Genomic DNA, 27,055 nt, shown 5'->3' with positions numbered 1-27,055 from the left:
TTTTAATTTAAAATAAAAACAATTCTTAATTTAAAATTAAAAAAACACTTGAATCTTCTGTAAATGATCCAGTCAGATTCTTTAACTTCATAGTCTTCATTCTTCATAATATTATTTTCTTTTTGTTTTTCATTCTTCATATACATAATATATATATATATATATATATTATCTTTTTTTTTTTCGATTAACCCATAGGTAATCCATAACCCTAATGAGTTTATCCCATTAAACCCATGAACCCATTGGAAGAATACATCAAAACTTATTTATTTATATGAGTATAAAAACTTAACCCATATCCGTTAAAATAATAGACAAACAGGGTAAATCCATGGGTTTTTACCCATTTTGACACCCCTAATCACTTTGTTCAGTGGGACCGAACTGGAAGATGTAAAATAATGATATTGCATATTAAGTCCTCCATTTATGCTTTGTTAGTACATAAACCTATTACTTTATTTAACAAACTTATGGGCCACTTTTACACACATCATGCACACATTTCTCATATCTCTGAAATCCATCATGCACACATCTCTCAATTATTTATGAACAAATAAGTTTTTAGTTAGCCTCGACGACCACAACGTAAATGATATTCTCTTTATTTGTATGATTTATTAAAAATGGATTAAAGAACTAATTATTTGGTCTTTTCTTGCGACTAGAATATATCTAAACATCATTGCCGACGGTGGGGACGGAAAGTGAGTAGAAGATGAAGAAGATTGGAGCTAGCTTATGTTGAAGTGAACCAATGAAGTGAACCAACCATTTTACGACAATGAAGTGAACCATCCTTGTCCTTATCCTCACTTTTAAGTTTTTTTACGACAATGAAGTGAACCAACCGATTTTAATTAAGTATATTCCACACACTCCATCCATCTCTCTCGGGTTGCCTATATAAAATCCTTTTTCCACAATTAATGAACCAAATAAAATCATACTTGAATCTACTAAAATTGAAGTAAGAAACTACCATAAACTAAACAACACTATAAAGTACTAGTATATATAAACATTACAATGTAGCATGATACATAAATTAATAACCATTAACACTATTCCAATATCCATTTCAAACAGTTGTATTCATTTTTTTTTATATAACTTTATTGTTGTGATCCCAAGTCTCGAGAGATAGAGAAGCATGATTACATCTACAACTGGTGTGAGGGTGACCTGCATTGATATGAATATTGTACGATGCTTCTTTACTTTTCAGATTCTTTTAGATCCTCACAAGTTGTTATACGCCATAAAAATAGTAATGCGACATACATTTATTTTACTTTCCTTGGGACTTTGGGGTGAGACCATTGATTGACATTGGATACGGAATACATTAATATTGCTACACTTGTTCGACAAGTTGGTGTGTAACTCATTGAACTAGATAACAATATACTATTGATTACATCTACTAATCATTGTTATTTGGATATCGTATATAATCATATATCTCAATATCTGTAGTTTCCCCCATTAAGCAAATAATACCCAAAACATCTATTATATCGATTTTTTAGTCCTATAATGGTTATAAAATCAGTGCCTTGGAAGCAAGAATTTGACCTTTTATGTAGTTTACCTAACTGAGAGTAAATATAATATCTTTATATTTTTTCTATTCATCTTTGAATTTGGCTAAGAAAAGGAAAACTATCATCTTTTAAATTTGGGGGAAAAGAGTACAAAGATGATGATGGTGAAGGGAAGGGAAAGCTGACTTCGATAGTACTACTACTACAAGATGAATGAATTTCTCTCTTCTCTCTCTTTATTGAGCTCCCTCGTTTTTATAGATTTGTTTTTTAATTTACTTATTAGAAATTTGAATCTTTTTTTTTGCTAGATCTGTGTTTTCTTATACTATAAAAACAAGGGAAAGGTTTTGACAAAGAAAAGAGTTTAACTTTAACAAAAAAAAAAAGGGAAAGGTTTTGAAAATTTTAGCTTCAAGAACTTAAAATTGTAAGACAACTAAACTTTCTTTTTAAAACATTATTAATATAATTAGATAATGTATAACAACACACATTAACATAAGTCATGTTTTACCACTATGATAAAATTGTAGTTATAATCCAATTATTTACCTCATTCTAAAATTTGATAATTCATTCGTTTCAGAATATAAGATATTCTAACAAAAAAATATTCAGGATAAGAGTTTTTCTTTTTTTACAAAAAAAATTTAACCAATCATAAAAGATAATATGTAAAATATTTTAATCAATATTTGATTTTTATAAAAAAAACTTAAAAAAAACATCTTATAATATGAAATAGCGTGAATAAAACAAAACAAAAAAATCTCCAAAAATATATTATATTATATTATGAAATAGAGGGAATAAATATATTTTTGAAAACTCAACCACTTAACTTGGAAAAGACAAAATAGAAGGATGAAGAGAATGGTTGACTGAAGTTCTCATGTGGAAAGGAAGACCAATTAAGGTCAGTAGTTTGATATAAAGAGAAACTAAATAAAATAATCAGTGTTCAAGAAAGCGGTCTAGGCAGCCGCCTAGGCGCTAGGCGCTCAGCAGACGCCTAGATGACCGTCTAATCCGCTTAAAATTACATACATTTTATTTTAATATTTATTTTTGATTTTTAAATTACATATAATTAAATTATCATGTTTTATATCTATATACGTAATTATAAACATTTATATGTTGTTAATATAACTTAAATAAATGTATTTTTCTTACCGTTGTTTATAATTTATAAATTTTTTATTTTTATAACATATATTTTAATATAATTATATATATATAATATTTTATGTTGTAAACGCCTAAACCGTCTAAAAACCGTCTAGGCCCCGACTAAGCGTTCTAGGCGCTAGGCGTTGGGTCACCACCCAGATATCGCCTAGGGTTTTGTTGAACAATGAAAATAATAAAGAAAAAGAGAAAGGGACCGAATTATATTTATTTTGTTTATCAGACCTCTTGGTCTGGGTTTAACAATACTGGTTTTTAAATTGGAACCAATTCTATTGATTTTAGTTTAAGTTCCCGGTTCGGTTTCGAAAGCACTTGAATTAAAAATATTAGATTTATTCTTTTCTGGTCGAGAACTCCAAAATCGCCGTTAAAATTTCTTTCTCCGACGAGACGATGTCTTTCAGTTTTGTCACTCTCCTTGCTATCTTAATTTGGATCTCTTAGCTCAATAGAGAATTTACCTAGATTATTCTGGGCATCATCGTAAAATTTTAGATTCTAAAAAATCGAGCTTGTTGTGAATTGTGATGTATTGTTATATATATAGGTAGTGGAATCTAATTTAGATGCATCAAAGTCGTTGTTTTAGGGTAGAACCAAGTTAAGAACTTGTTGTTGGGTAGGTTTGTTTTTACTAAATTTTAATGGTCTTGGTCTTTTTATTAATACTCTGTAACAATGGATTTGGAGTGGCCAAGGTGTGTCGCTGCAATGTCGTCAGACGCAGAAAAGAAATTGCCTTTCATACCAGAGGAATATGGTCGGATGCGGCAATCTCTGTTTCCTGCAGTTCGTTAGAGATTTTGGTCTTGTTGAAGTTCTTCTCTCCACAGGTTATTGCTTCTCTCCAGCCTCTCTTTATTGTTCAAGTCTCTTAACAAGTTTCTCTGCTAGTTTGAGTAATTCCATATATTTTCTTTGTTGGCTTATATCATGGTTGCTTTTTGTTTGGATAAGTTTTGCTGAAAAGTCAATCTTTGTGTGTGGTTTACAGATACAAAAAAAGGGTTGCTTGTTCTGATACCGATGTTGGCCAGCCAACTGGTTTTCTTCTCTCACAGTTGTTGATAAATCAATTCTAGGTGTACCCTCCTTATACTTTCTGCTTTGACGATTCTTGCTGTTTGCATTCCGAACACTTAATTTTATAGTGCTGTTTGTTTCTGTCACTTACGTTTTTGGCTTGTTTCTTTTCTACTTTCTAAGAGTCGTATTGCTACCAGCTACACTTCTGCAAGTCTAACGAGAACAAAACTGAACCGCTGCCTGTCATTAATATAGTACACCAGGATAAGTTAAAGGTAACTCATCCTTTTAAAACAAGAAAAGGATAATGTCCAACAGAAGAAAGTACACGTTAATTTTTTTCTTTCACTAATATAATGATTCACAATCTTTAGGAGGAATTGGGTATGATTTATTGGTGGACGTTCTGAGATATGTTTCTCCTTCCCACGTCGTCTCTGCTTACAACAAGAACCTACCAGTTGGATTCAATCTGCTTACCAAGACAATATAATCGATCGATCGTAAGTCCTGTACATATCGAAAATATCTCATTCGATATGTTTTATTGTTACATGTTTCCTGTTTGTACAGCGTTTTAATACATAAGGATGCTCGCTTGATGACGGACATGTGTATAATTGCCTACTTCAGGCAATGCATTAAAGGAAAAGAAGGAAACACGATCAAAGAACTAACCCGTGTACTCGTTTCTCATACTCCTTATGAAGTTCCAATATCGAGTTTAACAATCAACCATCTCCATTGTCAGAGGTAAACAAAACAATGTAAAGGGTCATATCATTGTAATCTATATAAGATTGATGCATATATTGGGTTTCTCTTGTTTTTGTTCTCTCTAGATCCCAAGTTCTGAAGTGTATTATAGTTTGAATGCTTCCATTGTTGGTTTGGGGATTAGCAACGACGTGTTTGAAGATTTGCCATCATGTGTAGGTCTTGGTAAGTTGCTGTTTTATCCATTGCAATCAGTGAAAAAGCCTCTGGAAATGATTATTTATTGAAATATTGGTTTTTGAATCGTGAGGGCAATTGACACAGAGAGAGGAATCTTGTATGTGATCACGCCAGTTCCAGAAAATGTAGTTGAGAAAGTTGACATTCTATTGTAAGGCTATATTCAGTGGCCTACTTGCCTCTTAGAGGTGAAGATTACAAGTCATACTATGACGAGTCTGTGATTCTTTTTTTGGCTCATAACACGATTTGATTTATGTTTTGTAGAATTTCAGAGTTGGTATTTGAAGAAAGACGTCATTGCTTACAGAGTCAACAAGGTAAATGTCGTCAAGTGGGAAGTTTTGATATACATTTACTGTTTTACTCGTCTGTGAATGTATAGAGCATTTTTGAAAGTCTAAAAGAAGTTTCTGTTACATTCAAATTAACGATTAAAAGGTCTTTCTTGTTTTCAGATCCAGTTTCATCTCCTAAACAGTAAACACCGTTGAAACACTAGAAACTGAGAAGTACGGAAAACCTCTGCTTTAGATTCAAGCAAGCCAAACTGGTCCCTAGCTAAATGCTATATCGAAGCCATAAGATTGTACCATATCATCTTCTCTTAGTCTAATTCGTATTTACTATGCATAGGAATCAATTGCAGAATTATTTATAATAAGAAGATTTTGACAACTCTCTATGATGTGTCATTTTACATAGCTCCATACACTACAGTTTGGATATTGTTGACGAAAAAAGGCATTTCATATCAGATTAATTTCAGACCAAAGACCGGATGGATAGAAGTGGCTGTCTAATCCAAAAAAAAAAACAGAGGATAACTCATTGCATAGGTTGAGGTGGGAAATAGTAAGGGACCTTGCCCGTATAGGGCGTTGAGTAGTTTGAGGTGCTATCCTGCAGTCCAAAGATTCCTACATCCTGGGTGAAACTGGACTCTTGGAAATCGAGATAATAGATGTTGTTTCTCTCGAGGCCAGGGAAGGAGCTAGCAGGAACACAGAAAGGCTCAGACTTGGATAGGAAAATGCAGAGATCTCCAATGTCTTCAGTGTAAGTAGCGTTCCCTTCCTCGTCTACCCTGAAGACCCTAAAACCTTTGGTTTCCAAATCCACCATATCTTCTGTGGCGGACCTAAGAAGGAAGGAATGGTCATATATAATGTACCATATAATGTAATGTAGTAACACTGTTTAATTACTAGTAAGTAGTAGTATGGTAACATATATAAGAAAATGATCAAGTTTTGAAAAGCATGGAGAAAGAGTCCACACCTGTACCAAATAACAAGGAACATCTCGCCTGCTGACGACTCCACCAAGTGTTCGGCCCTGCACCACGAGTCACAAGGCTCTAGGTTGTTCGTCTTTCCCAAGACGCCGGGAAGGTTTTGATGAAAATGCAACTTTGTAAACTTGGGGTTGTCCCTGTGTTTGAGGAGATCCCAGGATGCCAAGTGGTTGCCTCCAGAAGCGGGCAAGGAGAACATCTGATCCCTCTTGGAAAAAATGACATGGGAAGTGAAGAAACTGGGGTCTTAGACACTGATGTTGGTCCATTTGGTGTCGTGAGCTGGCCTGCACAGGCTGAGTTGAGGTCCCATGAACTTGACAGCCACAACACAGTCGTCATTCAGAGGAGAAGAAGAGGACATGGCCACGTTGGTGACAATCCGGGTTTGGCAATGGCGAATAGGCAAAATAGGAGGCAGTGGAATACGTTTTGGGTCTGCGGAGTCACTTGTGTATACGTTCAGATCGTCTTGGAGACACACCACACCCTTGCTGTTGAGGGTAGCGACCCAGCCTCTGGATGCTCCAATCGTTGCGTTTGCCTCTAGCAACTCATAAGGAACGTTCTTGTCCGACTCCATCATATACCAAATGTCGGCGATATAAGACTCGATTTTATGTCCACCATTAGGTTTATTGCGTAAGACAAAATATGGTGGACAAGACGAAAGCAAACGACGAAAACATACGCATGTAGTTTATTCGTTAATAAATAAAGCAATGGTTATAGTCTCCATTATGATATTTTTCGCCCAATAATTTCGAATCCTAAAATCTATATATACATTTTTTGAGACATTTATGAAAGAAATCCTGAAGTTCATAACTATTTACAATCATCTCATTGACATTAATTATTAATTTGGTTTTCATTTAATTAATTAACTAGATATTCACCCACTATATTTTTTTGTTTAGAAATGCAAAATAAAATTTCTTTATTATATTAAGTTATTAACTATATATGTATATAATATATTTTGTATTTTTAATCTACTATAGTTTTACATAATACATTATGTAGTGTATAATTTCCATTGTCTACATGGAGTGGTTTATTATATACAAGTTAGGATATCCTTATTATTCATTAGATTTAATTTAGTTAACAAATATACTTTTTTGTGATTTTTCTTTTTCATTTACAATGTAGAGATAATAGTATTACATAATATATTCTATCTTTATAATTATATGAGTATACTATAATTTGACTTTGTAATTTTGGTTGTTTTATCTCTATATCATTTAACACTTTTGTATTTATAGTTGTGCAAGTCGATTAAAATGGTGGAGTATTTTTTTTGTAAAATTTGATTTATATCTATTGTTTCTTATTAGTATGGATCGAAAATCTATATATGTATTAATATATTAGCTACTGAAAAACACTTCGGTGAAGAAGTAAATTTTTTTTTAACAATTTGTGTCAGTTCGGGCCCCATTTTTTTTTTTAAATTAAAGTTATTATCAACAGTTTAATCACTTGGCTTTCAAACATATGAAAATAAGTTATTATCAACAGTTTTTTAGAAAATGGATTAGTTAAATATAAAATATTTAATGCTAATGGATGCTGGTCCAATACTTTTGGAAATTTGAATAGGAGAAAATCTTCTTAAGTTAGATTTCAAATTTGATATTATTTAAAATAAAAAATAATTGTAAAATTAATGTTAATGGCATAATTGTAAACAAGTTCCAACTCTAGGATTTATTTGCTAAATTTGTCCAAAAATGTATATATAGATTATTAAATTTTTATTTTTGAAAACAAAATTTCTCATCCTAAATAAATTTTCAAAACAATCGGAACCACTCTCTCTAACATTAAGTATTAAGTTTATAATTAATTTAACTAATATTAAATTCCTAATTTTACAAAACAATATTTTCTGTTGGTTAGATTTCCTAAACAATCGGCCTAATCAATAAACAAATTGATTTTCGATCTTGGAGGAGGATCGTGGCCGAGATTTTCGATCTCAACGTATTTACAACTAATTTTTACTTTCACGGGTTTCGTATAATGAGTTTTTGCAGATTAAAAATCTTTGAACATGTTGTCTGATCCGCCTAGCATGACATGTTTGGAGTATAGAACAAACACTAAAACTATTAGTTTATCTCATATATACTATAGATTTCTAATCATAGTTTTGAAAATTAACTTATAAATTATTTAGTATATGAACTACAAAATATTACACATACTATAACACAATCTTAATATTCCAAAAATAAAATAAAATAAAATACACGTAAAAATATACACTAACATACTATATAGGCATATACCTCTGTTTAATTCTAGAGAACAAGACAAATCTAGAATTTTATATTCTATCTAATAACAAATTTATTGTAATTAAGTTATAAACTTTATAAAACGTAAGAAGAAGAAAAAAAATTCTAAACGAAATTCTAAATTAATTAAAAAAGTTAATTAATTGATAATTTGAAAACTATATAAATTAAAAATTATTTTATAAAATATAATAATTTATAGTTTAGTTCTGCGATGTACCGCGGGTGAAATCCTAGTTGCTTCATAAAGTGTATTCATTTTCAAAAAATAAAAAAATCATAGAATATTTAATCAAACTCTAAGAAGTTTGTAACTTTTCCTAAAAAAAACTAACAAAAATTTTCTGTAAAAGTCAGTAGATTTGAAAGATTTAATTACCTTAATTAGTTTTCATAGAAATTCAACCTAAAATTTTTAAAATCATTGCGACAAGGGGTTCGTCAAACTTCCTTAAATTCAACCTTCAAAAATAATTGGGCCTAGTATTTTCTTGAGCTTAGTAGCTTTTAAAGTTAGTAGATGGTTTAGACAAAAAATGCAAGATGGGCCTTTTAATTGGAAATTGTATAAAGATCCATTAGACAAAAAAAAATGCAAGATGAGTCTTTTAATTGGAAATTGTATAAAGGTCCATTAGACAAAAAAATGCAAGATGGGCCTTTTAATTGGAAATTGTATAAAGATCCATTAACATTATCATAAATTAAGTTCGATTTTGTGTGAAATCAAAAAACTAATCAATTGAAATTGCTGATGTGGCAAAATTTTAGAGTAGTAGATTTTTGCTGATGTGGATAGGCTGAGGAGCTTATTAGTAAGTAATTTAAACAAACTTGACCACTTTTACACACATCATGCACACATTTCTCATATGAAATCCATCATGCACACATCTCTCAATTATTTAAGAACAAATAAGTTTTTAATTAGCCTCGACGTCCACAACACAAATGATATTCTCTTTATTTGTATGAGTTATTAAAAAATGGATCAAAGAACAGATAAGTATGTATCACCATGTTTTCTTTTCTTATTATATTATAATATTAATTATTAAATAACAAATAAGTCTTTTTCATGTTGTGTACTTTAAATTTGTATTTTTCTAAAAGAATTTTCAAATGATATCTTTTATCTTCATTCATTTATCTATTATCACTAGTTAATACTTTTTGAATAGACTATTCAAATATTAATAGTATTTTAAAGATCAGAACATTCTGAATGGATTAATAATATTTTTTATCTGTTCGTGATAGAACACACCATCGCATGGATACCAACAATATCGAACCCTATCGTTGACAAACTAGGCTGAGTGAGGTCTGTGCCTATCATTCTCCAAGTAGCCGGTTTTGATGCGCTTGAGGTTAACCTAGGACCCATAAAGGAGGAGAGGAGGTTGAGATTTAAAAATTTCGAATTGCCTCCAAACCAACCCAGAAATGATATTCTGTTCCTCTTCGTTGCAGAGAGAACCCAGAAACACAAAATGGCAATTGAGAATGACGTTAGTCAATAAAGAAGAAAAATAAAAGAAGTAGATACATATCTCTCTTCATTTATATTGTAAAAGATATCGCACAGTCCCGATATCTCCCACTGACACACTCCGATACTCCATCCATCCCGCTGGCTAAATAAAAAATAAAATCATATATACAAACATAACAATGTTATAAAGTAGTATATATAACATTGATATATCTAACTTACTTCTCTTTTGCCTCTAACTTAAAGATATATCTTTTATCGAGTTTTAAGTCATTTGGCTGAACAAAAACGTGTCTTCTCATCACCATAACCATCACCGTCCCCATCCCCATCATCATCAATATTATGAACACGATCCTCATGTATTTGCGCATAAAAAGATCTTGAGCCAAGCATGCACATGAAACATCCTTTTGTATGTTATGTTTGTAAACGTTTTATATGCATGCTGCGTGACTTATCGGTTGATTTTCATTTCATGCTTTTTAATTTTTTAATTTTTTTTATTTACTTTCTAATTATTTAATTACTTTAAACAATATTGACCTAATTAACATAATACATTTAAATCATACATTAAAATAAAATTATAACTGAAAATATAATAAATTATACATTAATCATATTCCACGATTCAATTTTATTCAAACTCAATAAATTATTATTGTAACTCCATAATTCTAAATATAACTTCCATCAATTCTTATTATATAAATAAGCATTCTCTCATTCTCTCATATTGACATTCTTTTACTTTATCATTTTCACATACTCTCATTCTCTTCCAAAATACCTCAAATCATTTTTCATTTTTTTTGTTTTTGATTTCTTATTTTTGTTGTATGGGTTACAAAAAAACAAATTAAATATCATTGTAAATTTTTAATGCTAAATTTTAATTTTAGAGGTTACATGGTATATATATATTACATTGTTCTTATTTTTAAAGATTCATCTCCATTATCTAATTTGGATTATCATCTTATAAGTTATAAGTAAGCATTCTCTCCTCCTCTCCCACCAATATCAAATGTTGTTAAATCTTAAGAGTTTCATTCTATATTTTAATTTAGAAAGTATTATATATATCTAACATTGTTTAAATTTTTATTTAATTTACATAAAAATAAAATATTTCTTTTATATTTCTTGCCTTTCTAATCTATTCATATTTGTTTTTTAAAATTTCCATAGTTAAATTTAAATTCACATATGTTGGTTTTAACAAAACAATTAAGTTTATTTGAGATTCCTATTCCTTTTAAATGATCAATATGTAATATATAATACTTTTGAATCAAATTATTGATCCACCAACACTCACTTTTAAATTAAATGGGTTTTAATTTTAGGAGTTGGAAAAATATGAAAGTTTGTTTGTAACTCCCATAATAATACCATAGTAGTGTTCTCAATGAATTTAATATAGAACATGTTAAAAATGTATTAGTATGCACTTAATTGCACTTTTGTAACTCTCAAATAATTATCTTTGATACATCGATTTATGTATTATTTATTAAATGGAAGACACATTTCTCACTATAACCTTCATGGCAGCATATTTCAAATCTCACAAAATTATATAAATTCTACAATATTATTATTTTCCCTTGATTTAACCAATGATATCTTAACTTAATAAAAATTTCAGTTTATTTGAATAAGATATACATGTAATAAATGATATATAGTTTAATTATTTTTTTCTATATGAAACATTATCATTTCATATGAATCAAAATCTAGACACAATTAAAAACTTTAAGATAATAACCTAATAAAGTAGTTGCTGTGTTTTTATTTTATTTTTATGGAAAATGTATTAGTCTAATGATCTATGGTTAAACTCACTTAGTTATATATGTATGAGACACTGCAGACCTACTGTTTATTATTTTGATTTTTTTTTTGTTGAAATATTTTAAATCTTTTTAACCTATCACCATAAATAAATAAAAAAATGCATAACTAACACCACAAAATAAATTTTATGAAATTATATATCACAATGATTTTGAAATATGACTACAACTACAAAAATATATGACATATGACATGTAAGATACAATATAACTTAATTACACTAAATATATTATTATCAAAAAAAGTTTTGATTTCTTTATTTTATTTAAACTCATACTACATAGTCTTTAAAATTTGATGTACACCAAAAACAAAATAATAATTTTATATTATTTTTTCAAAATAGAATAACTAACACTAGTAGTACTAGAAAATAGAGTTGATGTGCTAATTAGTAATTAGACCATTACTTATTGAGTCTCCTTTTTTCCCATTCCGACAATGTAATTTGGTTTCAAAATATATAGGCCCATTAATGACCCATGATACAAGACTAATAACGTTGGGTTTTCACTAGAGGCTTTGGTTATTGTGAGTAAACATGTTTTACATAAACATGTTGTTAAGCATTAAATAAAAATGCTTTTTTTTTTTGTTAGAAAAGAACAACAAAAAAAAAAGAAATGAATGTTTTCCTTAGATTCTGTCTGTATGATTAATATCCATTTGTTTGTCAAAAAAAAAAAAGATTAATATCCATTTATCCAGTAAATAATTTTCTTACACAATTTAACTTCTAAGATTTAAAACATTATTTTTAAAAAAATTGATTCATAAAGTGTATCCATTTTCAAAATAAAAAATCATAGAATATTTAATCAAATTCTAAGAAGTTTGTAACTTTTCCTAAGAAAGCTAACAAAAATTTTCTGTAAAAGTCAATAGATTTGAAAGATCTAATTACCTTAATTAGTTTCATAAAAATTCAACCTAAAAAATTTGAAATCATCGTCACAAGGGTTCGTCAAACTTCCTCAAATTCAAACTTCAAAAATAATTAAATTTACGAAAAAAAATTATGTTAATTTTGGGCCTTACAACGGCGCCTTAAATAATTTGGGGGAAAAAATCAAAAACCCTATTTCCTTTCTCGTGAGGAGAGAGCGGTCGTTAAAATCACGCAACGTTTTAGACAAACAACAACAAAAGAGAGAGAGAGAGAGAGAGAGAGGGGCAAATTAATTAAAAACAAAACCCAAAATTTCTGAAAAATTCGAAATTGCGGATCCACCGCCATCGATCCCTAGATTTCTCTTTCTCTATCTTCGCCGGAGAAGCCAAGTAGGGTTTTCTCAGATTAACTCCCTTCTTTTGTCAATTTGTTCTTAGTACTGTAAAATGAGGAAGGGAGCGAAGAGAAAGGGTGCTTCCAAAGCTGGTCGCAAAGGTGCTGCTGTCGCGGAGACTGTGGCCGAGGAGGTGATTGTTGAATCTCAAGAGGAGGAGACGACGACGCAGGAGGAGAGTCAGCAACCTCAGGAAGAAGTCGTCAACGAGGAGAAGGAGAATGGTGAAGCGGAAGAAGAGAAAGAGGCGAAGGGGGATGAAGAGGAAGAGCCGGCGAAACCTGATTCGTTAAAGGAGGCGGAGGCGGAGGAGAATCAGGAAGAAGAGGATGAAGTCAAAGATGTCGAGGAGGAGGCTAAGGCGGAGAAGAAACCTGTTGTTGCTCGTCGTGGTGGTAAGCGGAAGAGGGCTACCAAGAAGGAGACTGAGATTCAGGATGAGAAGAAACCTGCACCCGCAGCTAAGAAGCCCCGAGTTACCAAAGTAAAGCCAGAGCCTGAGTACTTCGAGGACAAGCGTAATCTGGTATTGCTTTTTGCTATCCTTATTAGTCTAATTAATGTTATACAGATTGGGACTTTTATCACTTGGATTCAATGCAATTTTGGGGCTTTTTAGCTTTATGATAATGCACATACTGCTGTGAAAACAAGAACGACATACGTTTTTGGACCCCGTTTGACTTTATGACTTTGTTTGTGGGGGTTTATCTGTGAGAACAATTGTATGCTGTTATACTTGTTGTGGTCAGATATGGTGTGTTATTGGCGAGCTTGAGTTAGTGGATGGACATTTTCCAAAGGAATGCTGTGGTGTTTCTCATTTTCAGGATTTTTTTTATAGTTCATGTTAAAGGGCTTGTTTTCTTTTCTTATTGCTGCGGTGTGAGTTGCAAATTAACATATGCGCTTGTTTTTGTGTGTTTCAGGAGGATTTGTGGAAGGTTGCATTTCCAGTGGGAACCGAGGTATATTATTTTGACGAATTTAGCCTTCAATATTCAGAACTACTGTTACCATTGAGAATCCAATATATTTTTTTGCTTATGGTTGTTATTTTGGTGGCAGTGGGATCAATTAGATGCACTTTATGAATTCAATTGGGACTTCCAAAATCTTGAGGTAAGTTGTTTGGATTACATTCTGTGTAGTTTAGCCAACATGTGTTCCGGGGTTGACCAGATTCTGATATTTATGTTTCTTCATGTGTGTGTCAGGAAGCATTGGAGGAAGGAGGAAAACTCTATGGGAAGAAAGTCTTTGTTTTTGGCTGTACAGAACGTAAGCTGTTTCTCGTGCTTTTTCTTTCTTTCTTCCTTTTTGAGTTTTGGTTATTACTGTCTTCTTATCGATTGACATGTTTAAATCATCTTTGGCACTTATGGTTCTTTCTAGTTTGGTTAGAAATTTATCAGGTTGTGCAGTACGCTCTCTTCCTTTCTTGAACATTTGCTTCTAGTTCCTGTTTAAGCTTCTCTTTTTAACGTTACAGCTCAACTAGTCCCCTACAAAGGTTTAAACAAGATTGTCCATGTCCCAGCAGTTGTTGTTGTAAGTTATTGTTAAATTTATTTTTATTAAAGTTTGCTTGCTACGCTGATCCTTAAATTTAAGAGCATATGTTATGTCATTTCTCTTTCTAAAATTTGTCGATTTTGTATATGCAGATTGATTCACCCTTTCCGCCTTCTGATAAGATAGGAATCACATCTGTTCAGAGAGAAGTGGAGGAAATCATTCCAATGAAGAAGATGAAAATGGACTGGCTGCCTTATATTCCGTTGGAAAAAAGGTAGTGGGCTGGCCTAAATCAATGAGAAGAGAAGCATAAAGTTCATCTTGGGATATTCTTACTTCTGATGTTTAAGAGCAGTTGCTAACTACTTTTGCTTTATTCTTCTTGCAGAGATAGACGAGTTGATAAGATGAACTCGCAAATATTCACTTTGGTCTGTACGCAGAGGAAGTAAGTAGTTAGATGACTGATAGAGTTAATAACATTGATGTTCACTTGCTATGAAGGGATTTTGAGTTTCATTACATGAGTCGTCTACGGATAGTATTGTTCAAATTCTCCTGTTCTGGTATACTCAATTTATCTTTGTACATTATCTGCAGATCTGCTCTCAGACATATGAAGGAAGATCAACTTAAGAAGTTTGAGTATTGCCTTCCTTGTGAGTGTGATTCATTTACTAATAATACTATTTAAATTTGTAGAGTGAACCAATTATAGCACATGGCTGGCTGTTGCAGTGGATTATCTGTATGTGTATCTTGTTATGTATGTGGTATGCAACAACAAATTCTAATCTCTTTTTCGTTTTGGTTTTGGTTTTTGTTTTGCGTTGCAGATTTCTATCAACCTTTTAAGGAAGATGAACTTGAACAGAGTACTGAGGTCCAAATAATGTTCCCCTCTGAACCGCCTGTAAGTTTGCTGGCATGCAATGAATGTGTTGGGATTGGCAGGTCTACATGAAATGGTCGAATAGGGGCACATTATTTTCTGTATAATGAAGCTTGAATTTTCTGTTTGTGCAGGTTGTATGCGAATTTGACTGGGAGTTTGACGAACTTCAGGTGTGTGTTTGGCTTTCCTGTAACGATAAAACTTGAAGTACTTCTTTAATTGTGTCAAGAGAGTTTTCATGTTTGCACTGCTCTAAATCACAGTCAATTGTATGCTGAATCATGATATGGCTTTTTGTGCATTTATCTCAGGAATTTGTCGATAAACTGGTTGAAGAAGAACAATTACCAGCTGAACAGAAGGATGAATTCAAAGTAAGTTTGAGCTATAAAGCAATTGTCAATTCTTTACGCTTGAGTATTGTCTCTAATTACCATTGTTTGTTTTTCTCAGGAATATGTCAAAGAGCAAGTTCGAGCAGCTAAGAAAGCAAACCGAGAGGCAAAAGAGGCTCGAAAGAAAGCCATAGAAGAGATGAGTGAAGACACCAAGCAAGCATTTCAAAAGATGAAGTTCTACAAATTCTACCCTCAGCCTTCACCAGATACACCAGACGTCTCTGGTGTCAAGGTAAGAACATATGAGAAACTGGTAACTCGAAAAGGGGGTTTTGTTACAAAGCTGTGATACGTGAATGATCTTGATTTTGGTTTTTCTTGTTTTGCAGTCGCCGTTCATTAACCGGTACTATGGAAAAGCTAATGAAGTCCTTTGAAATGATCAGATCTTTGAGAACTCAGAATAGCATTTCTTGGCAGCTTCAACAGTATTGAAACTTATCTAGTCACAGGTGCTCTCAGAAACTCTTTGAGCTATTATTATAGGGAGTTAAAAAGTCAAGTTTGAACGACAAAAAGTGTCTTTTACATTTATGAGCTTGTATTCTCTCCTCTAGAAATACTTGAGATCTTTAGAAGAGTCACGGGAACCAAATTCTTTTTGCGGAAAATTGGAGACAGCTTTCTTATATTTCAGTTTCAACCCTTGAAGTTTTTTTTCATAATTTTCTAATGGTATCCTCAAATTATTCTTGATTATTAATATCTCTATCTATTTAAATGGTTTTTCCAACTACACTACTAGTTGTCAAAAGTTTCGACAATAACAAAATGGTATTATTTTTGATGGACCCAAATGTATATTATTCATTACGAGAGATGGAGAACAAAAATATAATAAGTTTGGCATCTTTCATTTTATGGTTAGAGAAAATGACATTCTAAATGGAGCAAATAAAATAGACTACCTCAAGATTTATGTGTTATATCATGAAAAAAATTAGCGACGAGGTCCTAGTGGAATATATAAATCAGTCAGTTAAACAGTGCCATAGAATTTCAAAAAGCCTATTTCTATCTCAACATATAACCTTTAGGGTAATCATGAATTTTTTAATCAAATGATTTTTTTTTCAAAATAAATTTACATAATTGGGGTGGATAAAATGTATAAAATAATATCTTGAAAAGTCATATTTTTAGTATATGATATGTCAGTTAGTTATTCAAAATAACAAAGTATGGTCAAATTACTCACAATAATGTTAATGTGATTAGGGGAAACAAAATTGACAGGTCGGGCCTGAAGAGTACAGTAGTAGTAGGAGTAAATTGAGTATGATGGCACAGTGCACGTTCTTTCTCTTTGTGAGTCTTCTCCGTCCCGTTTAAAGAGAACAATGTACGGACAAAGAACCTAACGGCGTTATAGAGAGTCCATGACGTCCGCGGTGCATGTGATGTGTGAGAAAGGTTGGTGACTTGACTTTGGTGCGAAAAACTCTTTTTTTGAGGGGGAAACAAAAAAAAGAAAAGACAGAGAGACTCAAACGACATGGCCATTGTCTCTTTCCAGTCTGGTTTTACTCATCTCCAGAACTAATCATATATTATTCCACCACTTCTCTCCCTCTTTCTCTCTTTTCACCTTTTTTATTTATTTCTAATAATGATATTTGTTCGGATATTTGTATCTTAATGTATTTTGTTATATAATAATAATATACTCTGGTTTTGTATTTTATCACGTAGTTAAAGTATGTTTCCTAAAAAAAAAAAAAAAAAGTATGTTTCCTAAACTCTCTATGCATTGTGTAAAGTAATAACTGATACATACTCACTGATATAAGTAGTGATTATGACTTGACGCAATTAGTGTTTCAATTTTAATGACACATCTAACAAATCGTTTTCATTGCTGAATGATCTCCAATTTTTGACTAATAAATCTGAAGATATGTATGTCCCATTTTTTTTACTCGTATGATTTAAAAGTAAACAATAATAGTAGTAAGAGGCCTTTTTTTTTTAAAGGTCAATAAATAGTATAATATCTCTAGGCATCTCATCAAAATCATTCTATTTCCACTGACGCTTGGATTCATCTTTTAACTACATTTTGAGTTTTTCGATATATCATAATATCCAACTCAAACATAAAAAAATCAACTTTTCCAAAAAAAACACTTCTTTTTTAGTCAATTTATGTGGGTTTGGCTACTTATTTGAAAATGTCAGAGAATATTCAAAAGTTATCAACATCTTTTGAAAAAAAACAAAAAAAAATTATAATTACATGACCTAGAAGTCTAGAACTATTAGCAAGTAATCAGTAATTAGGTTCCATTAACAAAAGTCTTTTTGTTTTTTTTTTAATGATTCCATTAACGAGAGTAAAGTTAGGGGAGGAAAAAGGTACCCATAAATGAGAAAAACTCATAATTCCTAAAATGATAAAAAGTTTATTTTAAATATCTGAAAGTTTTTAAATTGGAATCTGTTAAAAATCTTTAACTGAAGAAAAAAATAAAATAAATTAAAGACATACCATAAAAAGAAAAATAATAATATAAAAATTCGATTTTTTTTTTGGAAACCTCAAAAACACACACATACACACTCTCTCTCTCTCCCGTCTCTGCTTCTTCTTCTTCTTCTTCTTCTTCTTCCCCTCTATTCAATTTCCAGATTCCGAGAGTACAATCCCTAAATCTCCGTCTCACTGCTCTCCTTCTCTCCCCGCTATGAATCCTAATTAGGGTTTTATATCTTTCAATCAGTAGTATTGCATTTGCTTCTGTTGAGTAGTAGGAAAGATTCTTCAGGGCTAAATGAGTCATTTTCTTATTTTCTGCTTCTTCCTCTCACTACTCCTCCTCCTCCTCGGTGCCAACGCCGTCACCGATAAGGAGCTCCGATCTCTACTCGAGTTCCGTAAAGGGATCCGTGACGAAGCCTCTCAACAACGAATCTCATGGTCCGATACAAGCAGCCTCAGTGATCCATCTGCTTGCCCTAATGGCTGGCCTGGTATCTCCTGCGACCCTGACACCGGTTCAATCATCGCCATTAACCTAGACCGTCGTGGTCTCTCCGGCGAACTCAAATTCAGCACGCTCGGTGGTCTCACTTCTCTCCGCAACCTCTCTTTATCCGGAAACAGCTTCTCCGGTCGGGTCGTCCCTCAGTTGGGTGGAATCACGTCGCTTCAGCACTTGGATCTGTCGGATAACGGATTCTATGGACCTATCCCGGGTCGGATCTCGGATCTTTGGGGTTTGAATCATCTCAATTTGTCTTCCAACAAGTTCGAAGGTGGGTTCCCGAGTGGGTTTAGGAAACTTCAACAGCTTAGATCTTTGGATTTGCACAAGAATGAGATTTGGGGAGACGTTGGTGAGATTTTCACTGAGTTGAAGAACGTTGAGTTCGTTGATTTGAGCTCTAACCGTTTTAGTGGCGGCTTGTCTTTACCAGTTGAGAACATTTCGAGCATTTCCAACACTCTCCGTTACTTGAATGTGAGCCATAACGCCTTGAATGGCAAGTTTTTCAACGCGGAGTCCATTGGTGCGTTCAAGAATCTCGAGGTTATTGACTTGGAGAATAACCAGATCAATGGTGAGTTGCCTCGTTTTGGATCACAGCCGAGTTTGAGAGTCTTGAAGCTTGCGCGTAACCAGTTGTTCGGTTTAGTGCCTGAGGAGCTGTTGCAGAGTTCGATTCCTTTGCAAGAGTTAGATCTCAGTCGAAATGGTTTTACAGGTGAATTGAAAATTTTACACCTTTTCTTACTTTTCACCAAATTTCTAAATCTTGCTACTTTAAGGGATAGAGGTATAGAGCATTGATTTGACTGATTCCTGGTCCTTGACTAGACATTTGTGTCGTATTGTCTGAGGCTGTTCTATGAATGTGAATTAAAGGAGTTTTCTTTTTTATTCAAATGCAGGATCAATTAGTGTAATCAATTCAACAACGTTAAATCTGTTGAATCTTTCGTCTAACGGCCTGTCTGGGGAGCTTCCGTCGAGTTTGAAAAGTTGCTTAGCGATAGATCTGAGTGGGAATACTTTCTCTGGCGATGTGTCTGTTGTTCAAAAGTGGGAAGCTACTCCAGATTATCTTGATCTGAGCTCAAACAACTTGTCGGGAAGCTTGCCAAACTTCACTTCTGCATTTTCAAGATTAAGTGTGTTGAGCCTTAGGAATAACTCTGTCGCTGGTATCTTGCCTTCTCTGTGGTATGATTCAGGGGTTTCTCAATTCTCTGTAATTGATCTCAGTTCAAATAAGTTCAGTGGCTCTATTCCCCAGAGTTTCTTCACTTTTGCAAGCTTGAGAAGTTTGAATCTTTCTATGAATAACTTGGAGGGGACAATTCCTTTTCGAGGTTCACACGCAAGCCAACTTCTGGTTCTAAGTTTTTATCCGCAGATGGAGTTGCTTGACCTCTCAACCAATTCTTTGACGGGTATGTTGCCTGGCGATATAGGTACAATGGAAAAACTTAAGGTGCTAAATCTTGCCAATAATAAGCTGTCTGGAGAACTTCCAAGCGACCTCAACAAGCTTACTGGCCTTGAGTCCCTTGACTTGTCAAACAATACTTTCAAGGGTCAAATTCCGACTAAGCTTCCTTCCGGGATGGTGGGATTCAATGTGTCATATAATGACCTATCAGGCATCATTCCGGAAGAGCTGAAAAATTACCCGCTTTCGTCATTTTATCCTGGTAACTCCAAGCTAAATCTCCCAGGTGGTGGGAGTGCAGCGGATTCTACTCGTGATCTGTCTTTAACTGGGAAAAAACAGCATTCGAAGCGTAGCATAAGAATAGCAATTATTGTTGCTTCAGTTGGAGCTGCTCTTATGATTCTTTTTGTCTTGTTTGCCTATCATCGAACACGGCTCAAGGACTTTCATGGGAAGAATAGATTTACAGACCAAGCCACGACTAGAGACGCCATGTTTGGACGCTCATCTCGTCCCTCCTTATTCAACTTCAGCTCAAATGCTGAGCACCCGTCATCATCATTGAGCTTCTCAAACGATCACTTGCTCACCCCAAATTCAAGGTCTTTATCTGGGATACCCGGATTTGAAGCTGAAATTTCCGAGCAGGGTGTGCCCCCTCCTACAACCACTACAAACCCTAATCTCCTTGATGATTATCCTACAGCATCTGGACGGAAGTCTTCTTCAGGAGGCTCTCCATTATCCTCCTCACCCCGTTTTAGCGAGCAGCCTGTGATGTTAGATGTTTACTCACCGGATCGATTGGCCGGAGAACTCTTCTTCTTAGACATTTCACTAAAACTCACAGCAGAAGAGTTATCCCGAGCTCCTGCAGAAGTTCTAGGTAGAAGCAGCCATGGAACACTGTACAAAGCAACACTGGATAATGGACACATGTTGACGGTGAAATGGTTGAGAGTTGGACTCGTGAGGCATAAGAAAGATTTCGCACGGGAAGCTAAAAAAATCGGCTCATTAAAACATCCAAACATTGTCCCATTGCGAGCATACTATTGGGGTCCCAGAGAACAAGAAAGACTTCTACTCTCTGATTACCTTAGAGGAGAAAGCTTGGCCATGCATCTATACGGTAAGAAGCTCTTTTACCCCATAGCTATTAGCCTTTCTGTATCTCGTTTGAACAAAAATTAAGCACTTTTCAGCCATTTGATGACTACCTTTGAAGCTTAAAAGAACTTACCGTTACAATCTTTATGTGCAGAGACTACTCCCCGGAGGTATTCTCCAATGTCCTTCAGCCAAAGACTAAAAGTTGCAGTTGAAGTGGCTCAGTGTCTTCTCTACCTTCATGATAGAGCAATGCCACACGGGAACTTGAAGCCGACAAACATAATCCTCACAAGTCCCGACAATACTGTGCGCATAACCGACTACTGTATTCACCGTCTGATGACTCCACCTGGTGTAGCGGAACAGATTCTAAACATGAGTGCGCTCGGTTACTCTGCTCCTGAACTTTCATCAGCTTCTAAACCAATACCAACTCTCAAATCCGATGTATACGCATTTGGTGTGATTCTCATGGAGCTTTTGACTAGACGAAGCGCGGGTGACATAATCTCGGGTCAAACAGGTGCTGTTGATCTGACTGATTGGGTGCGGTTGTGTGATCAAGAAGGTAGGAGAATGGATTGCATAGACAGAGACATTGCAGGTGGGGAAGAGTTCTCAAAGGCAATGGAGGATGCACTTGCTGTCGCAATCAGGTGCATTCTCTCTGTCAGTGAAAGGCCTAACATCAGACAAGTACTTGATCCACTTACTTCAATCTCTGCCTGAGATTTGTTTGTTTTTTTATTTCATTTTTCTGTAAATCTCCATGGATTTCCCTTCACCCTTCATCCCCATTTTTTTTTATTTCTTCTTCTTCTTTTCTGGTTTTATGTTTCTCTCTAGTAGCTTTGATCAGATGATTCAGATCCTCACGTGTTCTTACATTTATATTTTGTTGATTATTTTTCCCCTTCCTTGTAAAGGTAGAAGAAAATCTAATCCCATTGATTCTGACAGAAACATTTTCTGAGTTTGGTTATTGATTTTTCTAAATGTCTTCTTCTATCTTTTGTTGAGTATTAGTAACTAGCAAGAGCTGATCAAGGGAGATAAATGGAATGATATTTGTGATTTTCATTATCGTTTACCAACTGTATAGCTTCATGGAATTGTAATTTACTTTTAAGGGAATATGTTGTTGAGCAAATCGAATGACTAAAGTTACAAACCTTTATGCATTTTCATGTGGTTCAAATTCTTAGTGAATATGACATTTGAAACAATATATACCACAAGCCAAATCATATATAATCTATAATAGTCTTACATACAAGAGAAAGAAAAAAACATCGAAAAATTGGTTTCTAAAAAGCTATACTTTACGTTGGTGATCATATTTACAACTTCCCTCAAACATTTCCTTTAGCCGCAAGACAAGAATCATCATTCAAACAGCCGCTTATGTTATTGCTCTTGTTCTTGTCCAAAACCCCACTCACCACCATAACTCTCCATTCTCGAATCTTAAGGTCTCAATCCTTTCTGGAAATCCAAACACCTTAATTACGTTGGTTCACGTTGCCTAGCCGCCCAACTCGAACTCAAAGCTCGAAGCCGTTGGAAATACTCGCCTAATGCTAACAAACCTCTAGCCGCTTGTCGCGTCGTTAAGATTCGATGCATTTGTTGCAATGTCTCATGTCTCAAATGATCAGCCTAACAACAAAAACAAAAATTTAAGAAATAACATCAGTCTCAAGAAACCAGTTCTTGTCCTCCTAACAATTTCATTAGTTTTTGCTAAGCTTTCTTTCTCACCTGATTTACAAAGCTTACCAAAGCTTCCAATCTCTCCATAGCACAAGTCATTTGAGGAATATAACTTCCTTCGCCAAGTTTCCCGGCTGCTACACTCTCTGCTAATGTATGTTGCAACTTCTCCATACCTTGAGATAACGCATCTTCCGCTTGTTGACATGATTGCCTCAAATTACATACATCCAAAAGTTGTTGATCCGTCAATGGATCAAAATGCGGTAACAGAACCTAACCAACAACCACAAAAGAATCCATATCCAAAATCATTAAAAGAATCTTCACTTTTTATGGATTCATGACAGGTTATTCTATTACCTTGAGAAGCTCCGAGGGTCTAAACCCGCCTATCCACAAGAAAAAACGCTCTGCTGAAGTTTTCCACATTCCGGACATGACGTAGAAGACATCAATTTTTGCAGCAGTTGACTTCATCCGGAAGAGTTGAAAGTAATGTTTCATGGCATTTTCGACTAGTGATCGAAGCTCTATATCACTAACTTGTCCATGTAACACAGTTCTTAGTTCGCATATCTGCCTATTTTGTTCTTCCACCCAATGTCCATATTCCATCTCAAATGCAACAATACCTAACAAGCAAAAAATAAAACTGATGAATCTCAAAATTGATTTTGAGGGAGACAATACAAAACTACCTAGAGGTGAAAGATTAAAACCTGAGCTCATGTTATCTGAGAAACCAAGAGCACTGGATTCTACTCCGTTCCCCACATAGAAACCCTGCAACATTATGATCATACCTTAATATATCAACTAGAATACTGAAGGAAAAAGGAAGAAGAATATTCTTTACAAACCTGTTGTCTAGCACGATCTAGTTCTTGCTCTAAATGAATTAGCTTCAACCGGCTTGTCTCTAGCTGCTGAACATAAGCCTGCAACAAAAGACTTATATAACTCAGTCAAAAACATAACTGTTTTACTCGTTGAAGAGAACATAAAGTTTCATACTTTCTTGCGCAAACGACTTTTCCTAGCTGCCTCACGATTCTGCGCAAGCCGTCGCTGTATCTGTAAAGATATAAAGATTAAATTGACGTAACCTCCATGGATAACCAACTAAGCTATATATAATAACTTACCTTATCAGGATGTCTGGATGTGGAAGCCTCTTGGTCATACTTGTGAGGAGTTCCTTCTGCCCCATGAGAAGTATCCTCTGACTGAACAGAGATTGAAGGGAAGCATTAGCTTCTGAATTCAAATGAGATAATTTAATCCGAGATATATAACAAATCTTAAAGTACCAAGCTGTTTGTCTTTTCGTTTGCCGGGATTATGACAGAGCCAGGTGTATACATGCCTCCATTGTTCTTGAAACTTTCTTCCCACATACTGATTTGGTTGAGACGCTCGTAAATTTCAAACCTTCTCTGTGGAACAAAATGTGTCGATGTTGTATTCATGTTTCTTCCACTGGCAACAAACAAGAGATATACATACAAAAACTTTCATTAATCAAAAATCAAGAACTGCAAAAAGATACAAGATCATCATCACGAGTTGAAGAGAGAGAGAGAGAGAGAGATAAGTAAGTTGATTTTTGCAGCAGCCAAAAGAAAGGTTGTGGCTTTTTTTAAAGTCATTTTCCATCACCCAATCCGTCAACGCTACTACATACCTTCCCTACTTGTGTATAAGGTGAAAACATCAGACTCATATACACCCGGAAAAACCCTATTCTTACTAGTGGTTTTATTGAAAGTATGATCCCAAAACCTCTAAATTGCATTTCCTAAAACAGACCAAACTCTAATGTCATTGTCAGTTATTGGATCTTACTGTATCTCCTTCTTTTAGCCACTAATGGTGGACCATCTTATACACCTCCCAATAAGGGAAAAAATTCCATTACTCTCACTCACTCACTGATTTGAAATAACATTCTTGTCCACATAAGTCAAGATTCCATGTAAAGGCTACTCAGAGAAGAAGGTGAAGAGAATAAGAGCTAGAACCAAACTATATCACATAGCCAATCATGAAATGAAAAAAAATCAGAAGTAAAAGTTACAGCTTCAACTGAAATCAACTAAGGTAAACCCTAATCCAGGAAACATAACAAGAGACTTATAAGGGTATCTCTAAGATGAAACAGAGAACACACAAAGTTCGAAACTTTTTTCCAAGTCAAGATGAGATTATTATGATATTCATAATCAATATCATAATCAACCCAAAAAAAAAATCAAACTTTACTAAGAAGAGAGATACGAAGTTGTTACCTTCTTCTTATGGTCTATTTATGTCAAAAGGGCTTCGAAAATACGAACTTTTCCCGCGGAAAACCATGAAAAGAACAAAAAAAAAAAAAAAAAAAAAAGCAAAGGAAATTTTCAGTTTCAGTGGCGAAATCGGAAGCAAAGCCTAGATATTTTCAGTTTAAATCGATCTGAGAACAGAAGAGACGATAAAATCGCGTTATCTGCAATTGTCATCTTGAAGAAGAAGAAGAATCATACGAGAACACGACAACTTAAAAGAGAGAGAGACCTTTGATAGACTTCTTTACATTTTCCTATATCATAAATAAATGTTTTAAAAATATAATTTGAAATTTCTTTTCTATATTCTCTTTTTTTTGTTCGTTGATTCTTCGGTGATATTTTGTCTTTTTAAGCAATAACTGAATCCAGCAGAGTTTTTTTTTTTAAAAAAAAAAGAAAAAAAAAACAATTTTGACATGTTTAATAATTTTTATTCTTTTTACAGTATATTCTTTTTATAGTAGACCACAATTTATTCATTACTAAATTAATTTATTTATGTTTTGTTTTACTCTCATTTGTCCATGTCTCCACTACCTCGCTGATGTGCGCACCAGGTAGATTGGAATTTTTTAAAAAGTTAAATCCGATTTTTAATTCTTCATTAACAATTCATAAAGCCTACGTGAAAAATAGTCTTTCTGATTTCCAAGAATATGTTATCTAGCTACATGTCAATTTTTTTTTTTTTTTTTCTTTTTGTGGTAACAAACATGTCAAATTTTGCGGCTAGACACCGTCACCTAAAGATTGAACGGCACACGCGCAGCTTAAGATTTGCGGCGGGGATGAAAAAAGGCGGTTAAAAACTCTCCGAGTTGTATATGTTGGGATTTATAAGACTACAGTACGTAACATAGCCGCAACGCTTGGGATTCATAAGACATCAGTACGTAGCATAGCCGCAAGCCCGCAACGCTGACGGCAACAATTGATAGAAACAGATTTACGTAAAATATGTTGATGCATATCGTATTATATATGTTTAGTAATCAATTAGTTTTGATAGTTCGTAATTGGATTACACCTAATGGTTAATATCGATTCACATGTAGAAAATCTTCTAATGGGTTAGTTTATAAGTATTATATCACTATAAAATTTTCATAATATTCATCAGCTCTCTGCATATATATAAGATTACCCAATCTTGGTTCAACGCTGTCGTCGGACATGTCTAATCAGATTTCTGTAAAGGTTTGATTCAATATTTAAGGACATGCTGATCAACAACTGGCATAAGATTACCCAATGTAAAGAAGAAGAAAAATATTGGCGTAAGAATGAGGTTCCAAAATAAGACATGCTGATCAAACAAGAGACCGACGACAGACCACTCGAGCATGTAATCTTTGAAGGCTTCAGCTTACTATTGGCTATATATAAAATGTAATTATATCAACATATCTAGGTATAGTTAATTATTATATGTAGCTTACGTTTGCCAACTAAAAAGATTCACATATACGTCTTCCTAAATATAAAGTTGTACTATTTGATAATATATTATATATACTGGAAAAAGAGAAACGAACATTTGCAAAGGAATCACACCTATAGCTGATAAAGAAATATTTCAATATTTGATCATAACCACAGATTGGCTCTTCAAGTTACATAGGAGACATATTTGTGCGACCACAACTTCTACCCACTTGCCTCTTTACTTGTTTATTTTAATTA

General features: G+C 33.7%; 3 protein-coding genes, 1 long non-coding RNA gene and 1 pseudogene across 11 annotated transcripts; 3 read left to right on the top strand and 2 right to left on the bottom strand.

Annotated features, from left to right (window-relative positions):
* Positions 1-2,936: 2,936 nt before the first annotated feature.
* Positions 2,937-5,416, top strand: LOC104708110 (uncharacterized). 6 transcript variants are annotated; one of them, XR_754743.3, is made up of 9 exons: positions 2,937-3,583; positions 3,745-3,832; positions 3,957-4,051; positions 4,151-4,279; positions 4,410-4,529; positions 4,619-4,718; positions 4,818-4,921; positions 5,001-5,053; positions 5,192-5,416. It is a non-coding gene; the product is annotated as an uncharacterized LOC104708110 (long non-coding RNA). The 6 variants fall into 6 exon arrangements; XR_754741.3 differs by having other exon boundaries at positions 4,804-4,921; XR_015563089.1 differs by having other exon boundaries at positions 4,350-4,529.
* A 145-nt stretch (positions 5,417-5,561) lies between these two features.
* On the bottom strand, positions 5,562-6,737 carry LOC147940479 (uncharacterized; annotated as a pseudogene).
* Positions 6,738-12,663: 5,926 nt separating this feature from the next.
* Positions 12,664-16,462, top strand: LOC104708108 (protein HEAT INTOLERANT 4). The gene is made up of 13 exons (XM_010424605.3): positions 12,664-13,512; positions 13,916-13,954; positions 14,055-14,108; positions 14,204-14,267; positions 14,479-14,537; positions 14,654-14,778; positions 14,893-14,952; positions 15,105-15,163; positions 15,341-15,417; positions 15,531-15,569; positions 15,711-15,773; positions 15,853-16,029; positions 16,127-16,462. The coding sequence occupies exons 1-13, from the start codon at positions 13,039-13,041 to the stop codon at positions 16,172-16,174; spliced, it is 1,338 nt and encodes a 445-aa protein (XP_010422907.1). The 5' UTR covers positions 12,664-13,038; the 3' UTR covers positions 16,175-16,462.
* Positions 16,463-18,270: 1,808 nt separating this feature from the next.
* LOC104708107 (putative inactive receptor kinase At5g10020) lies at positions 18,271-22,289 on the top strand. Its single transcript, XM_010424604.2, has 3 exons — positions 18,271-19,502; positions 19,690-21,345; positions 21,478-22,289. Exons 1-3 carry the CDS (start codon positions 18,569-18,571, stop codon positions 22,053-22,055), a joined length of 3,168 nt encoding a protein of 1,055 aa, XP_010422906.2. The 5' UTR covers positions 18,271-18,568; the 3' UTR covers positions 22,056-22,289.
* Positions 22,290-22,556: 267 nt separating this feature from the next.
* LOC104708106 (transcription factor TGA4) lies at positions 22,557-25,695 on the bottom strand. Of its 3 annotated transcripts, none has more exons than XM_010424602.3 (9): positions 25,331-25,695; positions 24,353-24,521; positions 24,188-24,268; positions 24,057-24,116; positions 23,903-23,980; positions 23,762-23,825; positions 23,403-23,674; positions 23,088-23,315; positions 22,557-22,985 (listed from the first exon to the last, which is right to left on the bottom strand). In XM_010424602.3, exons 2-9 carry the CDS (start codon positions 24,509-24,511, stop codon positions 22,833-22,835), a joined length of 1,095 nt encoding a protein of 364 aa, XP_010422904.1. In that variant the 5' UTR covers positions 24,512-24,521; positions 25,331-25,695; the 3' UTR covers positions 22,557-22,832. The 3 variants fall into 3 exon arrangements, with proteins under 3 accessions (XP_010422904.1, XP_010422905.1, XP_087318887.1); XM_010424603.3 differs by lacking the exon at positions 25,331-25,695 and adding an exon at positions 24,727-24,841; XM_087462761.1 differs by having other exon boundaries at positions 23,403-23,825; positions 25,331-25,639.
* Positions 25,696-27,055: the final 1,360 nt, after the last annotated feature.

This window comes from Camelina sativa, chromosome 8 (genome assembly GCF_030686135.1).
Source record: "Camelina sativa cultivar CO46 ecotype springtype chromosome 8, ASM3068613v1".
In the NCBI taxonomy this organism is placed as follows: Eukaryota; Viridiplantae; Streptophyta; class Magnoliopsida; order Brassicales; family Brassicaceae; genus Camelina; species Camelina sativa.
This window is presented reverse-complemented; position numbering and strand designations above follow the sequence as displayed.